Genomic DNA, 14292 nt, shown 5'->3' with positions numbered 1-14292 from the left:
GAATAGGAGGCCTCCCCCAGGCAGGCTTTGGATGTCTCTGCCTGACATCCTCTCTGGAAGGAGCCTTGGGTGACTGATATGTCCTTCTGTCTCCAGGGTGAATTCTTTGGCCGAAGCCAGCGCTCCCCAGTCCCCTTTGATGCTCCTCCCATCAGGCTGCCCCAGCAGCATGACCTCATGGCCTACTTTGCAGTGTCCCAATATGTCTTCAACACGGCCAGCCGGGTTTACCACCAGGCTGGGCACATGAACTTCACCATCCGAAATGAGGACGTGAGTAGGGCATGGAGGAGGCTGGGGGTCCAGGAGAGAGCATCAAGTGGGACTGTAGACCCACTCGGGGTGTCCTCGGAAGCTAGGGGAAGAATGTGGAACTTGGAGCCTGCCCAACATGAGTGCCAAGCCAGGCTGTGCCTCAGTTTCCCTGCGTGTGCACATGGACCCCCAGGGGTTCTATGAGAGCTTGTAAAGAGCTTGTGTCTGTCACACAATACACGTTAGCTATGACTAGCAGGACTTTACAAAAATAAGACAGACTCTGGTGTGTCAGAACAGGTTCTCCGAGCAGCAGATGCCAAGACAGCATTAGACTTATAAGAGTTTTATTAGGGAAATACCTGTTAAGGGTAAAAGAGAGGAGGAGGAGGAGATGGGAGAGCCCTCAGACTGCAATGCAATGTGGTACCATGTGCTCTTTCAGACCTGACCACAGGCGATCACACTGGGGCAGGGCCAGTGCTTGTCAGTCTCTAGAAGGAGCTCAAGCCCCGCCCCACTCCCACCGGAGGCTGGCATATCAGCATTCCTAGTCTAGACACCTCCGTTCAGAGGTCTACTTATGGGTGGGGGAGGAGGGGAACCTCAGCCAAGACACTGTTCATGTGCCTCCGATGAGACCCCTTCCTGGAGGTCTCGAAGACAGTTTTCTTCAGTCTCAGTACTCAATACTTTTCTACTTGGGGCCCTTCCCTTTCTCCTCCACCTCTTCCCCCTCAGTCCACAGAGCAGCAGGGGCCTTTTGTTCAGGGCTCCCTTGGCAATAAGATGATCCCCCAGCCCATCTGCGTTGGTACATCTGACCCTCGAAGATGCCATGCCACAGGGGAAAATGGGCAGTGGGGGTGGAGGAGCGCCCTTTCCTGTTGGTCTCTTGCTTACACTACCACTTCCAATCCTGGCAGTGATCTGACAAAATTCTCCAGCTCTACCACCCCAGCCATGCTCCGCAGGGGCTGGAGCCACCTGGGAGAGCGCACCTCAGGTGTGAATGGTGTAGGGCCCGAATGTGAGGCAGTGGCAGCCAGCTGCCCTTCTCTCTGCTGACCCCCTTGAAGGGAGTTCTGAGCAGCACAGCTCCAGAGCCTATGCAGTGATAAGTGCTCTAGGAGCTGCCCAGGTAGAGAGTGGGGATCTTGAAGGAAGGTTGGCTAAGAACAGGTGTAGGCAGGGTTCCCCAAGCTGAAAGATCAGCAAGTCATGAGGTGGGTAGAGAATGACACCACAAGAGATGGTGAGAAACAGATTTTGGGGGAAGCTATATCTGGAAGCTCACTAAATCCAGATTGTGGTGGTGATCAGTCCTCATTGGCCTTTTAGGGGATCATCCTGAAAAATAATAAATAACAGTACCAGACATTTATTAAGTACCATTTAATATGTTCCAGGCACTGCACTTGGTGCTTTCTCCACATACTATCTCATTTAATCCTTGCACAGCCTGTACAGCAAGTGCCATTATTATCACCCCTATTTTACAGATACAGAACCTAACCGAGTTTCTCAGCGACCACTCAGCTAAAGAATGGCGGAACCCAAGCTGTCTGGCCTCTGAGACCACGCCTTTCATCACCACGATGTCCTGCTTCTTAAGCAACTTCCTGCTTCTGCTGCAGAGTCCCCTGGACTTTCCAATTCACTTGCACACCAAATCACTAGGGGCCGTGATTCCTCAGGTAAGACCTCTGCCTACTCATCATAGAGGACAAGGCAAGCCTCTTGACCTAGGCCAGTGGTTGGCAAACTGTGGCTTGTGAGGCACATGCGGCTCTTTGGCCCCTTGAGTGTGGCTCTTCCACAAAATACCACATGCAGGTACGCGCGTACAGTGCGATCGAAACTTTGTGGCTCTTGATCAGCTGCCTCCTGTGTGCCCCACGCTGGGGATCGAGTTCGTGACCTGGGCATGTACCCTAACCAGGAATTGAACCGTGATCTCCTAATTCATAAGTTGACATTCAACCACTGAGCCACACCGGCTAGGCAACCATCTATTCTTACTGGAACATGCCCATTGGGGTGTCTCACCCATCTCACACACTTTACCCGAGTGCCCTTTCCAACCACACAGCCATCTATTGAAAAGGAGTTCTGGAAAATACAAGTTTCTCCATCCTGAGATATTTCCACTGCTGATTTCAGGCCCTTAGAGACTGAGCCAGAGTCCCTTCATTTGTGTTCTGCCCTCCCCTGAGTCTCTGCCCTCTTTCTCCAGCTGGCCAGGTTGTACCCCAATACAGAGCTAGAACTTGAGATGTCACCTGAATCAGCTCCATTCTTGATGTTCACCCCTGGAAATGTTACCTGCCTGCCAGTGATGAACATCCAGGCATTCGCCCTCCTGCCCAACTCTTCTAACCGCAAGCCACTCTTCCAACTCAGGGCGGTAAGTCTGATTCTGGCTGGGGCAGCAAAGGGTTATGTCTGCCATGGGTGTAAGCCCCTCCCTTAGCTGAAAGACTAGGAGGCTGCACAGCTGATAGATGCTGGAGGCTATTTATTTCCACTGGAGGTATAAGTGGGCCTTGCAATTCTGATCTGAATGCCAGGCTTCCCAAGGGTATCTATACCTCTATATATAACAGCCTAAGCCAGTGGTCAGCAAACTCATTAGTCAACAGAGCCAAATATCAACAGTACAACAATTGAAATTTCTTTTGAGAGCCAAATTTTTTAAACTTAAACTATATAGGTAGGTACATTGTTATTAACTTAATTAGGGTACTCCTAAGGCTTAAGAAGAGCCATACTCAAGGGGCCAAAGAGTCACATGTGGCTCGGGAGCCACAGTTTGCCGACCACGGGCCTAAGCGACCATTACAGTGAAACGACCAGAAGGACCGGTTGCTATGATGTGCACTAATCACCAGGGGGCAGACGCTCAACGCAGGAGCTGCCCCCTGGCGGTCAGTGCGCTCCCACAGAGGGAGCGCTACTCTGGCAGAAGCTGGGCTCTCAGCTGGCGAGCACAGTGGCAGTGCTAAGGAGCAGCAAGCTGAGCAGTAGGGAGTGAGCAGGCGGGCGGTAAGGAGCGGGGGATCCCAGATTGTGAGAGGGCCTCTAGGCAGCAGTTGGACATCCCCCGAGGGGTTCCGGACTGCGAGAGGACTGCAAATTTCATGCACTGGGCCTCTAGTAGTTAATATCAGAGTTTCAACAAACCTTAAAAGTCATTCACTCCAGCTGAGTTGAAAATTTTAGCTTTCTCACTGCTATGTTTGTTATAAAAAATTGTTTAAAGCATAACCCTATTTAAATTGTTATAAATGAAAGTCATCAAATTATATTTTTAAAGAAGATATAAAATTTAAAGAACTCTTAAAATAGCAATACTCTTGCTGTTGATTTATAGATTCAACATAACACCTATCAAAATCCCAGCTGGCTTTTTTGCCAGATAACAAGCTGATTCCAAAATTCATATGTAAATTCAAGGGACCCAGAATAGCCAAAAACATCTTGAAAAAGAAAAATAAAGTTGCATAACTCATACTTTCCTATTTCAAAATGTACTATAAAGCTATATTAATCAAGATAGCATGGTACTGGTGCAAGGACAGATATCTAGATCAATGGAATAGAATTAAGAATCCAGAATTAATTCCCCATATTTATAGTCAATTGATTTTCAACAAGGGAACCAACACAATTAAATGTGGAAGAACAGACTTGCAGGAAACGGTACTGGGGCAACTGTACATCCACATGCAAAAGAATGAAGCCAGACCACCATACACAAAAATTAACTCCAAAAGGATCATAGACCTAATGTGAGAGCTGAAACTATAAAACTCTCAGAAAAAAATATAGCAATAAATTTTCATGACCTTGGGTTAGGCAGAGCCTTCTCAGATCAACTCAAAAGCATAAGCAGCAAAATAAAAAATAGGTACATTGGAGTTCATCAGACTTAGAAGCTTGTACTTTAAAGGATACCACCATTCTAGAAAGTGAAAAGACAGCCCACAGAATCAGAGAAAACATTTGCAAATCATATATCTGACAAGGGCTCAGTATCTGACAAGGGCTCAGAGATTCTCTGAACTTCCTTGATAGTCTGCTCCAAAGTCATTCTTACAGGGGCAGTCTCCCAGTTCGAATACTCTGAGTCTAGTTTGGGCTTATTACCCCTTTCTTCCTCTTCTTTTTTTTTTTTCGTGTGTGTGTGTGTGTGTGTGTGTGTGTGTGTGTGTGTGTGTTAATCCTCACCTGAGGATATTTTTTCCCCCATAGCTTTTCAGAGGGAGTTAGGGAGAGAGAGACACACACACATTGACTGGTTGCTTCCCACACATGCACTGACCAGGGGCAGCGAGTAAACCCGCCATCTAGGTACATGCTCTTTACCGTGATTCAAACCCAAGACCCTTGGGTTCAAGGGGCAACGTTCTAACCATGGAGCCACACCAGACAGTGCTTATTCGCCCCCTTTTGATGCTTCCATTAAGATGGAAACCTCAGCCCTAGATGGTTTGGCTCAGTAGATAGAGCATCAGCCTGCAGACTGAAGGATCCCAGGTTTGATTCCAGCCAAGGGCACGTACTTTGGTTGCAGGCTCAACTCCTAGCTGCATGCGGGGAAACAATCAATTGATGTGTTTTTCTCATGTTGATGTTTCTCCCCTCCTTTCCACTCTCTACAAAAAAAATCAATGGACACATGTCCTCGGGTGAGGATTAACACAAAAACACACACAAATGGATTTCTCTTTCTATCTCCCCATCCCCCCTCAAATAAATAAATAAAATAATAATTTTTCCCGGGGTCTTATCCGCATCTACTAGGGTTCAGGAATCTGGAGAAAGGGCTGTGATGCAAATTAATAAAGAGACTAGACATGAAATATAAATTTGGGAGGCATTTTGGGGGAACCAAGGGAGGCTTAGCTTTAGTAACTAAGTTCCCTGAATCTCAGGACCCAGGGCTTTTTATTCACACATTTTGCCCTATAGCAAAGCAGATATACATATCAAAGGTAAGGTTTGGTAAACAGTAAAAGATTATCAGGCAATAATATATGCAGATCTTCAGCCCTGCTGAAATCCCAAGGTTCATCAGCCTTTTGATGAACTTCTTGCATTTTATTATGTCCTGCTGGAATTTGCTTCCAGCAATTTCCTAAAATGATGGAAACCTCAGAAATCTTAGCTCACCTTTCTTAAATTTAGCTATGGAGCCACCAACATCCTGCATTCTCAGTCCATAATCCTTGAGTAGCTGCCTTTTCCTCCTAAGTCCCACATCTGGCCGTGGTTTCTATTTCTGGAGATTTGTCTCCTGGACTGGGAGCCAACACGATGCCTACTTAGCCTGAGAATCTGGGTTATGTCCTTTTGCTTTCTAGAGAACTGACATCTCCGCCACCATCAGTGTGAGCTCCAGCAGGGTCCTTGGCTCGTTGACCCCAGGAAGGTAAGAGGCCACGCGTGTGGGGAGCAGAGCGTGTGGAATAGGTGGTCAGAGCATCTAGTCTGGTTCACTGATAGGGCTGGAGCTGCCTCTTGGAAACAGGAGTCTCCACTGGGGCTGTCTCATTCTCTAATCTGGCCCCTCCAAAAAATGCACATTGACAATGCCTCAGGGGAAAAGCCAGAAGCCGAGAAAAGCTGTCAGGTACCAGAGGTCACCTTCAGGTTCCCCATCACTATGGGCTTCTCACTTCCCCTCATAGGCACCAGTGAAGGAGCTGAAACTTCTGCAAAGAGAGTACTTAGGAACAATAGTCCAGTTGGAGAGGGTGGGGCTTGGAGCTGTATTTGCAAGGACTTTACATATAAGATTGAGAAACACTGTCAATATTACACATCAGAAAGTGCAGATTTCAGATGGAGGATTAAAGGTGCCCCAAGCCACTGCTTACTGCTCCATTGTCCAGGTACCCAATCAATAGGCAAGTATTTATTTAATCAGAGTTCGGGCTTTGGATAGCAGAGACTATACTGCCCCCCAGTGGTTGGCACTTGCCCTAGTGGTACTCTCTGTTCAGAGCTCTCACCTGTGCCCCATGTCTTAGCTGCTCTGGCTGCTGCTCCCTGCTGAGGTACAGGTGCAATGGGTTCATCAGAAGAACAAATTCCTGGCCTCAGGTTTAGATGTCTGTTGGCTGATAGAATGCCCCAGTGGTCAGCAAACTCATTAGTCAACAGAGCCAAATATCAACAGTACACTGATTGAAATTTCTTTTTGAGAGCCAAATTTTTTAAACTTAAACTATATAGGTAGGTACATTGTTATTAACTTAATTAGGGTACTCCTAAGGCTTAGAAAGAGCCACACTCAAGGGGCCAAAGAGCCGCATGTGGCTCGCGAGCCGCAGTTTGCCGACCACGGCGCATAACCCCATTCAAATGAACATCTCCGTAAGAGGTCTTTGAAAAGAAAAGCTAGTCTAGCCGGTGTGGCTCAGTTGGTAGAGCGTCCCATGCACAAGTAGGTTGCAGGTTGGATTCCCCATCAGGGCACATGCCTGGGTTGCGAGCTTGATCCCCAGTAGGGGGCATGCAGGAGGCAGCTGATCAATGTTTCTCTCATCGATGTTTTTCTCGCTCTTCCTCTCTCTGAAATCAATAAAATCATTTTTAAAGAGAAAGACGTTCATGGTGAGCTTTTGGAGGTCCCTGAATTTGAGTTTATGCACAGACCTGGCTTGGGGGGTTCTCTGCAGTGTCAAGGACAGCCAAGAGCTTAGACTGAGGAGACAGCAAAGTGAGCAGAGGATCTCACCCAATAATTTACTCTGGAATTATTAAAATGACTCTGCCCCATGAGCAGAAAGCAGAGATCTGTCCAGGGTAATTACAATTCCTGAATCAGGGAACCAGGTCAGCAGCCAAAGGGAGCAATGGGGAAATTGGTGTTCGGCTCTTACAGTGACAGCAATCCAGCTGCCGAGTCCCTCTGCCTTCCTTCACTCCAGTGGCTGACAGCTGCCTGCCATTACCATTTGTGGTGCCTCTCTTTCTGTTTTGTTTTTTTTTAAAATGTATTTTTTAAATTGAACACTAGAGAAAGGGGGAGAGAGAAACATTGATGTGAGAGCAAAATATTGATTGGCTGCCTCCTGTATTTGCTCCAATTGGGGGGTCAAGCCCACAAGAATCGAACTGGCAACCTTTCAGTGCACGGGACAATGCCCAACCAACTGAGCCACACCAGCCAGGGCCTCCTTTCCATTTTTATTGTCTATTCCCATATTATACAAATAATCCATGCTCATGGCAAGATCAAAAATCACCCATAATCTTGCCCCATAGAGACTATTACTCTTAATATTTTCATGTTTCCTTCCAGTCTTTTTTTATACATTTATATATAACTGGAAACATACAGTGCATTACTTCTTATACTCCACTTTCTCCAGTTAATATTTATGTCATCATAGTTTCTTCCAAGTTATCAACGGTGCTCAGGTAACACTATTTTTTAATGCCACTTCTTAAATCACAGCGCATGCTGAAAGCCTTAAATTGCAGAGGAGCCATTGGGGGCCAAGCCCCTGAAATGCCCTTGCCCATAGGGACTGCACACCCCACGGCATAAGTGTGAAAAAGTATTAGCCAAGGCCTGGAGTGACCATGCTTCTCTCTTCTCCACACAGTAAGCTGAAACTGGAACTGAAACACTCCAACATCGGTTTCTTCAATGTGAGTTGTTTTCTCTTCAGTATTTCTTGACTGTCTTGTCCAAGCAGGGCATCCTGGGGTTCAAGAAGTGACAAAATCCCAGAAGAAGACGCACTGCAGTCTTGCTGGAAATGAGACACCACATCTGAAAGTTAACCAGCCAAGAGAGGCATTGCCTGAGGGCTCAAGGGGCGACAGGACAGGGACACTGAGAGTATGAGCTTTGAAGGGAGATAGATCTAGGCTCCTAGATCAGCTCTGCCACTTGCTAGCTGTGTGACCTTAGCAGATCACTCACCCTTTCTAAGCCTCAGTTTCCCTGACTGTAAAATGGGAATAATAGCATCTACCTCAAATGGGGGCTGTAATATAAAATGGGGCAATGAATTCAGTAAGACACTTTTACAAAATGTCTCACATAATAAGCTTTCAACATATGTTCATTATTGTAATAATAGTAGCCCACGTACACAATCCCTGATGGGTTTCAAAATTGAGACTTTTTGAGATAATATGGGGCATGTACCACATTATATAACAATTCCAGCAGGATCTAGGGCAGCACTCTATAATCAAACACATTACTATTTCTGCCACCAAGTTTTTAAAATATTCACACAAAGTAGATAGATAGCCCTGTGACAATTGTGGTCATTTTGCCTTAAAATGAGCTTGCATGCAATTATGGAGAATGAAGTTCAGAGATTTGGAGTTTGGGGGACTGTGAACAGGGAGCTGTTTATCTGTGGTGGTGACAGGACAGTCAACCTCTATTTTTTGTAAGTGGAATGACATGTCGATGTGCCCAGAGGTAGGGGCAGATGTTCTTTTCTTGGACTCATTTGATCCTTTTGCTCTGGCCCCTCCTGTTCCAGGTGCAGTTGCTGGAATCCATCTTCAATTACTACGCATCCTACATTATATATCCCTCTCTCAATGGTAAGAATAGCTGCTACTGACTGCCACGTGTGAAGGCTGAATTCTACCCTTTCTGTAGCATTTATGGTTCATTCATTTAACAAATTGAGCCTGTCTTCTGTGCTGGCTGGGGTACTGTCCCTCACAGAGTTTGCACTTGGTTGGGAAGGCATACGTGTAAGTTGATAAATGCCACAACAGGAGGAAGCACTGGGGGCTGCAGGAGCTAGGAGGAGGCACTGAACATGACTTAGAGGTCACCCCAGGAGGTGAGGGCTAAGTTGAGTCCAAAGCACAAGGAGTTAGACCCAAGAAGAGGGAGCATTCCAGGTGGCACGTGGAGGACACCTGGAGTTAACACCCGTGGGTGCTGAGCCAGGTTAGGACTGTAGTCCTTGGAGATGAGTCCCTGGATAGAAACACTCTACGGCCCAGCCCTGGCCACTTTGGGTGACGATTGAGGAAAGGCTCTTGAAGGGACAGAAGCCCAGGAGGCTGTAGACTCCTAGAGGCTGCATTTCCTAAGTGTTTGCCTGTGTGTACCACTCCCTTCCCCCCAAAAAAAACCACACAGCCCCGAATCCAATAGTCTCCATTTCAGGGGCCCACTCTCGTTGGCCAGCTGCAGATGCAATGCCTGTGTCTCCACGCCTCCCAGTGTTTTCTGTCCTGCCCACTCTCTGTTCATCTTCCAGCAAAGTTTGAAAAGGGCTTCCCACTCCCTCTGCCCAGGGACACCTACCTCAACAGCTTGGAGCTCCAAGCCCACAAGGTCAGTGAGAAGTGGGGCCTGCTGGGGAGCTCTAAGAACGCCTGGGAGGGCTGCTTTCGGGTTGATGGATATTAGGGGGGAGTCCTTAACTCCCACTTACATCCTAGACCTAATTTTCATAGAAAAAAATGAAATTTGGAATATAAATGGCAGGTTTTGATGATCTGAAATCTGGGCTTCGTGTGCAATAGCTCAGTCCTCAATAATTCAGGTCCAACGTTAATTGAACATCTACAGTGTGCAAGGTCCTTAGCCATATATGGCAGAATGTGCAAAGGTGTCAGATCAGATGCAATACTTTTGGGTTGAGGAGAGGCCATCTGAAGAAGCCCTGATGCCCTTGGTGGAGTGAGGGTCCCCACTGGGCACTGACCAGCCCTCCTACCCACAGCAGCAAGGGATGGTCCTGGGGAAAAACTGACCATGCCTTCTAGTGGCAGGAACTTATCAGGGCAGGGGACAGGGACCATCATAGTACAACTTAGGATATAAATCCAGGACTAGTTTGCAGTGTCTTCACTGTTCCTATGTTCTTTTTAAACTTTTTTAAAAAAGTATCGATCCTATTTTTTACTCTAAGGTAATCCAGGACTACATTCTCAGAAATTATGTGAGGGGAAGAACTCAAGCGGCACCTGAGTATACATTATTCTCCTGGGAGAAAACATTTTGGAGTGGTTATGGAGGTCTTCCAGAAACCAGAGCTTAGGATATGCAAATAATTTCTTGGGGGCCAACAGCTGATAAGGACAGTTTTATTATAACATATATTTGTATTGATTTCAGAGATGGAGAGGGAGAAACATCAACGATGAGAGAAAATCATTTATCGGCTGCCTCCCCCACACTGGGGCTCAAGCCTGCAACCTGGGCGTGTGCCCTTGACCGGAATTGAACCCAGGACCCTTCAGTCAACTGAGCCAAACCAGCTAGGGCAAGGACAATTTTATAAAGACCTCCTTTTTTTAAAAAAAAAATTGATTTTACGGAGAGGAATAGTTAGAAACATCAATGAGAAACATCGATCAGCTGCCTCCTGCACACCTCCTACTGGGGAGGTGCCTGCAACCAAGGTACATGCCCTTGACCGGAATCGAACCTGGGACCCCTGAGTCCGCAGGCCGACACTCTATCCACTGAGCCAAACCAGTTAGGGCTAAAGACCTTTTATAAAAGCCTAAGGTCTTGGTTTCTGCACTGACTGGGTTTTTATTTGATAACTTGCCTCTCCCTATGAAAGTTTCCCTTTCAGGAAGTTCCTATGCAACTCAGATAATGGCCTTTCTTATCTGCCCTTTTGCCTTCTCTCCAGAACTTCTTGTTCGTAGGGGCCAACATCGACTAGATTGAAGACTGAGGAGCACCTGTGGCTGGAGGGGACACACCACAGCTGGACTCGCCCTGCCTGCCCTGTGGAGCCCCAGTGGCTGTGACCATTTCACTTCCTCTCTCATGAGTGTCCCTGAGTAACACAGGCCCAGCCAGGGCCTTGGGTAGGTGTTAAAGGACAAGGCAGAAAAGGAAGCTTGGGGGCAGAGTGGAACATGTCAGTCATGAAGAATGCCTGCCCCTGCAGTAGAGGCCACCAAGGTACCAAACTCAGGCAGGCTAGACAGCCTGAATTCTGCCTCAGCCCAGCCAATGTGGTTTCTACTTCAAATGCAGAAAGTGGACAATTAACTCAAGCCTTTCATCATGGCCTTCGGAACATACTCACGTACAGACCCCTCTATCTGTAAAATGGGATTAAAAAATTCATGCACGCACATCCTCACATTGTGGCAGTTTTTTATTTTAAACCAAAGATCTCCAAAAAGCCTGACCCTGAGGACACCAGGGTCCAACAGCAGCTGCTCCATTCACCCTGCTCCCACCTTTATTTTACACCTCAGATAAGTCAACCAACTCGTCCGTTTGCCTGGGACTTACCTGGTTTTAGCAATTCAAGTCCCTCGTCCTGGGAAACCCCTCAATCCCAGGCAAACTTGGACAGTTGGTCACACAGCAGGCAATTTTTTATGAGCCAAGCCCCAGAACTCCAGGACACCCCACTTTCTCTGACATCAGCACCCGTCTCTCTAGTCCACTCTGTCACCAGCCACCCTTCCAAAGCCTTGGCCTGACTGCTCAACACCTCAACTGTCATGGGTCCTTAATCTGAACCAACTACCACCCCTTGTTTACCTCCTAGTCCTAACTGAACACTTCAAACAACTACCCACGTGCCATGCCTCAGGAGAGTGAGAACACGCCAGGACTGAAAACGAGATCTGGCTGTGACCCACTTTCTCCAGGCCCAGCCTTGCTGGCACATGGCTTGATGCTGCTTTAAAAGGCAGACAGAGCACGCTGGTCAGGTTTACTAAATGGGTGGTGGAGGAAAGTGATGAGCAGCTACAAATTCAAGAGAAAAATTCTTGGCTACTAAAGTCATTCCGGGCATGGCTGAGGGACACGGGCTGGCCCTCTAAGGGCGCTGCTGTCAAGACGCAGAGCTGGTTGAAGTGGACCCCAAGCTTCCCTCTGATCTCTTGTGCAGAGTGAAGCTGTCCGTGATGCTCTGAGCAGGCAGAGGGGAGAGCTGTGGTGAGGCTTCATGTGGGGACCTGCCTCTCAATTCTCGGCCCCTCTGGTCTCCACAAACACCGAGAGAATCTAAAAGAAAGGAAAGGTGAGTCCAGTGGTTTGGAGCTCGCATCTACATAAACACAAAACAGCTTATCCTCTAGCTATCGGTTCCCAGCCCTTGGCAGTAACTCACTTTGGTGAGAAACATCAGGAAACCCAGCTCCCAAATCATCCCAAGGGTCACTGGTTCATGGCCGTGGGACTTTCTTCAACAGTCTGTGATCTAAGGCTGGCCTAGGAGGAAGCATACAAGCATTCAGCCTCTAGTGCCATCTTCTCCCCAAGCGACATCACCAAGAGGGCCCCGATCAGCCAGGCCCAAGCTCCCAGTGTATGCACACCAAACTAGGTAGCACCTGAATGGAAAGGGCAATAAAGGAAAACAACTTAAAATTAAAAGCCCACTTTTTATAGGAAATGATTTTCTTTCAAGTGGTTCATGATCAGGACAGCTGACCCAGATAAGAGTAACTCTCAAGAGGACAGCTCAGCCCTCTGTCAGGGGCTTTGACACAGGTCCCACGGCATCTTGACCACCATCTTCAGCGGCTCTCACATCGTATTGTCATTATTTATCTGCCTAGCCTGTCACCAGGCCCCAGGAGCAGTCATCCTATACTGCAAACACCCACTTTCTATGACCCAGCCAAAAAAGGCAAATAAAAGATAAACCTCCAGCAAGACTTGTAGGCGCCCAGATCTTTGAAGATCAAGACTGCCAGGCCCTGCCCTGGCCAGTGTGGCTCAATTGGCTGAGGATCGTCCCATGCACCGAAAGGTCGCCAGTCCAGTGTGTGTGGCAACCGATGGATGTTTCTCTCTCTCAAATCAATAAAAACATTTAAAAAAAAAAAGACTGCCAGACCCACTGAAAGCTAAATGAGAAAACATCATCAAAGCCTCAACACATTACATAAGCGAGCCCCAACTCAATCCACAGGTTGCTACCCCCAGAGGTATGAATTACCAGGTGGGAGTGGTGGTGGTGATAAACTGTCTTTTCAAAATGGTCACCACTGTCCACTAAATCCTCCAACATGACCGAGGAGCCCCAGGCCTGGTAACCAGGCTGTGGGACAGGACAAGCCTCTGATGCAAAAGGGGCAGAGGGCAGGTTTGGAAATCTCACGTTTATTAGATGACTGCCTGTACCAGGTGGCTCACATGTGTTATTCTCACTACCTTCACATCATCATGAGACATATGGCAACAGACATGGCAAAACTGCATCCCATCCTCAAAGACGAGCGACACGAATGTCAACGGAAGAGCACCTGGGAACTAGACAGGAGTCCTCAGGCCAAAAGTGGGGACCAATGAGAAGAATACCTTGACCTCAACTCCAACTCACCTCAGCTAAGACATGCCCTTCAGGGGCACCACGTTGCATCTTCTGAGTCTACAAAGTGAAGGCAGCGCCACAGGTTTCTGCCTCCTACAGAACACACCTGCACGGAACAAAAGGCAGAAGAATGGCTGACTCCATGTCTGGTGTCCAGTCAGCAACACAGCATTCTAACAAGAACCAGAATGCAAGCCATGGTTGAGTCTACAAATACAGATTCCAAAGATCCACAGGCCTGAAAATGCCTTCTCTAGTAACACCCAGGATCACCCTTTTCAAGAGAAACCACAAAAGCACAGGTTAAATGTCAGCGAAAGGAGAATAAATAGTCAATGTGCTCGACTCTCCTCCGTGACTGACAAGAAAACTCCTCAATCTTCTGGTAGATTGTGACAATACAAACTGATCGGAATTGATAGAACCCCTCTTTGCCACTACACTTGGCCCCCAACTTTATTTTTTCCCTCCATTAATTTGATATTACCGACGGCTCCTGGAGAGGCAATATAGTCGTGCTCAAGAGTTAAGGAGCAAAAACACACAAACACCACTGGCTGTCTTGAATAATGTATTATTATTATGGATTATCCTACACTCCTATAAATTTATAAAGCAGAACCCATGAATTATGCATGCCCTTCAGCACTATCTGAATTTACTCCACTGTGAGGTACAAATGTAAACACATGGACTGGTTTCTGGGGAGTGGATCCTTAACTTGAAAAGACAG

The 14292-nt window shown here is 47.3% G+C and overlaps 1 protein-coding gene across 1 annotated transcript in view; it reads left to right on the top strand.

The window, feature by feature from the left end:
* LOC102259856 (lipopolysaccharide-binding protein) overlaps positions 1 to 12243 on the top strand; it is a 23347-nt gene extending 11104 nt beyond the window's left edge. The window contains exons 8-15 of the mRNA XM_005858256.2: positions 97 to 273; positions 1758 to 1952; positions 2492 to 2662; positions 5622 to 5689; positions 7875 to 7920; positions 8775 to 8838; positions 9513 to 9589; positions 10902 to 12243. Of these exons, the coding sequence (XP_005858318.2) occupies positions 97 to 273; positions 1758 to 1952; positions 2492 to 2662; positions 5622 to 5689; positions 7875 to 7920; positions 8775 to 8838; positions 9513 to 9589; positions 10902 to 10934 (831 nt within the window). The 3' untranslated portion in view covers positions 10935 to 12243. The remainder of the gene's footprint in view (positions 1 to 96; positions 274 to 1757; positions 1953 to 2491; positions 2663 to 5621; positions 5690 to 7874; positions 7921 to 8774; positions 8839 to 9512; positions 9590 to 10901) is intronic.
* Positions 12244 to 14292: the final 2049 nt, after the last annotated feature.

This window comes from Myotis brandtii, unplaced genomic scaffold, assembly GCF_000412655.1.
Source record: "Myotis brandtii unplaced genomic scaffold, ASM41265v1 scaffold1163, whole genome shotgun sequence".
NCBI lineage: Eukaryota > Metazoa > Chordata > Mammalia > Chiroptera > Vespertilionidae > Myotis > Myotis brandtii.
The sequence above is the reverse complement of the archived record's forward strand: the minus strand, read 5'-3'. Positions and strand labels throughout refer to the sequence as shown.